Here is a 1,740-nt window from a genome sequence, read left to right as displayed (position 1 = left end):
GCTGGTCCCTCACCACTGCCAGGAGCATCTCCTCTCCCGAGCAGAGATTTCACATTCATTTCACTGGTATGGCAAAGTCCATTTGCTTTTTCCTTCAAGGTGCTTTACATTCAAGAGCTATTGCAATCCACAGCGAGGAGATGGGGCTGGGGACACCCTCAGCCCCTCGGGTTCTCTTGAGTTTGATTAGCTGATTTAAATAAATTGCCCCAAACCTCTGAAGAGTAGTTCATCTCCAAGTTTTGGGGAACTCGAAGAGGGCTGGTGGCTCCTGCCCTTAGCTCTCCCGTGGGTCGCTGTACTGAAGCTCTGAGTTGAAAACCTCCTTGTAGAGGGGAGGGAAGTTCATGGCAGTTTCCGGGTGCAGGAGGCGGAAAAATTCCAGCTTGTCCAAGTGCAGGTTACAAATGGTCTTCATCAAGGGCAACTTGGAAACCATCTGCAGGGAAGGAAGGAACTGGTGACCACTGGGTTCTGAGCTAGTGTTCCTGATGTCACCGTTCCTCCTGCCCTGAGGAGAAGCAGGTGGGTTTGGGGACCACTGGCTCTGCCCAGTGCCAGGGCATCAGCAGACACCCAGCTTTAGGCAGCCTGGCAGCATCATGGCCTCACCCCCAAACCCACACCCTTCCACAGGACAACCAGCACCAGGGAGGGCTCGAGGAGCCCCCCAGTGCCCCCCTCCCCACCCCAGCTCTGCATTGCCCAAAGCCTCCCTGGAATGGCTCCTTTTGCCCCAAATGCCCACTTCCCGCTGCACTGCCAGGCCCAGCAGCACTGGCTGCCTCCACCCACACTGCAACGGAGACTCTCAGCCCTTGGAAAGAGAAATTTTTCTCCTCCTCCAGCAGAGTCCAGGGCTCACCCCCAAAACATCTGTGTGTGGCTCACTCTGCCCCAGCCACGTCCCCCAGCTCAGACACGCCTGGCACACCCTGTGCCTGAGCGTTCCCTGGGCAGTGCCACTACCTTCGAGAGCTTGTCCTCAGCGGAGTGTTTCTTCTGGATTTCATGCTGCAGGGCCACGTAGATCTTGTCCTGGAGCTTCTGCACCTTTTTGGACTCCGTCAGCCACGGGCGATCTGTGAGAGACGCCAGGTCAGGGTGTCCCCCAGCACGGGGCAGTGGCCCTGCACTCTCAGCCTTTCCTGCTTTCCATAATGGTTTTGGAGATGATGGCACAGCCGTGTGGCCCCTCTCCATGCTCCCCATCCCACTGTGGGTGACACAGCTCCTTCTCCCACCAAGGAGTTTTGGCAGATGGATTTTGTGCATCTTTAGATGCCTTTTTTTCCCCTAAACTCCTTTCCCAGGAATAACTGAAATCATTCATCAGCGCTGAGGTTTATGGGCCGGCTCCCCCCAGCTTTGCGGTGAGCCCCGGGGTCCTCCCCAGAGCCCCCCGTACCTGGGGAGAGCAGGACGGCAGCGGTGAAGAGCGCGAGCTCCTCGTCCGACAGCTGCAGGCGGCACAGGGTCCTCCCCAGCTCGAAGACAGCACCAATGAGGTCGTCACAGCCTGAAGAGGGGACAGCGGCATGAGAGGGACGCCACGCTCTGCTCTGCCCAGCAGCACCTCCACACCTCACCCCTCAGCCACCCTCAGCGGCACCTGCAGCTCGGAAAGCTCTCAGGAGATGAGATGGGTGAGCACAGGATGCTCACCTGGCTGCAAAACCCAGTCCTGCCTGGGCTCCACAAAGAGAGAGAGAGGGAGCAAGGGAGAAAGGGAGAGAGGGC

General features: G+C 58.2%; 1 protein-coding gene across 1 annotated transcript in view; it reads right to left on the bottom strand.

Annotated features, from left to right (window-relative positions):
- Window positions 1-277: 277 nt before the first annotated feature.
- Window positions 278-1,740, bottom strand: part of LOC103798031 (nuclear receptor ROR-beta-like) — a 5,183-nt gene continuing 3,720 nt past the window's right edge. Inside the window, exons 7-9 of the mRNA XM_009070275.1 lie at window positions 1,409-1,519; window positions 970-1,082; window positions 278-439 (exon numbers count right to left, since the gene is read on the bottom strand). Of these exons, the coding sequence (XP_009068523.1) occupies window positions 278-439; window positions 970-1,082; window positions 1,409-1,519 (386 nt within the window). The remainder of the gene's footprint in view (window positions 440-969; window positions 1,083-1,408; window positions 1,520-1,740) is intronic.

This window comes from Acanthisitta chloris, unplaced genomic scaffold, assembly GCF_000695815.1.
Source record: "Acanthisitta chloris isolate BGI_N310 unplaced genomic scaffold, ASM69581v1 scaffold30812, whole genome shotgun sequence".
In the NCBI taxonomy this organism is placed as follows: domain Eukaryota; kingdom Metazoa; phylum Chordata; class Aves; order Passeriformes; family Acanthisittidae; genus Acanthisitta; species Acanthisitta chloris.
Note: the sequence above shows the minus strand (reverse complement) of the source record. Positions and strands in the feature narration are given on the sequence as shown.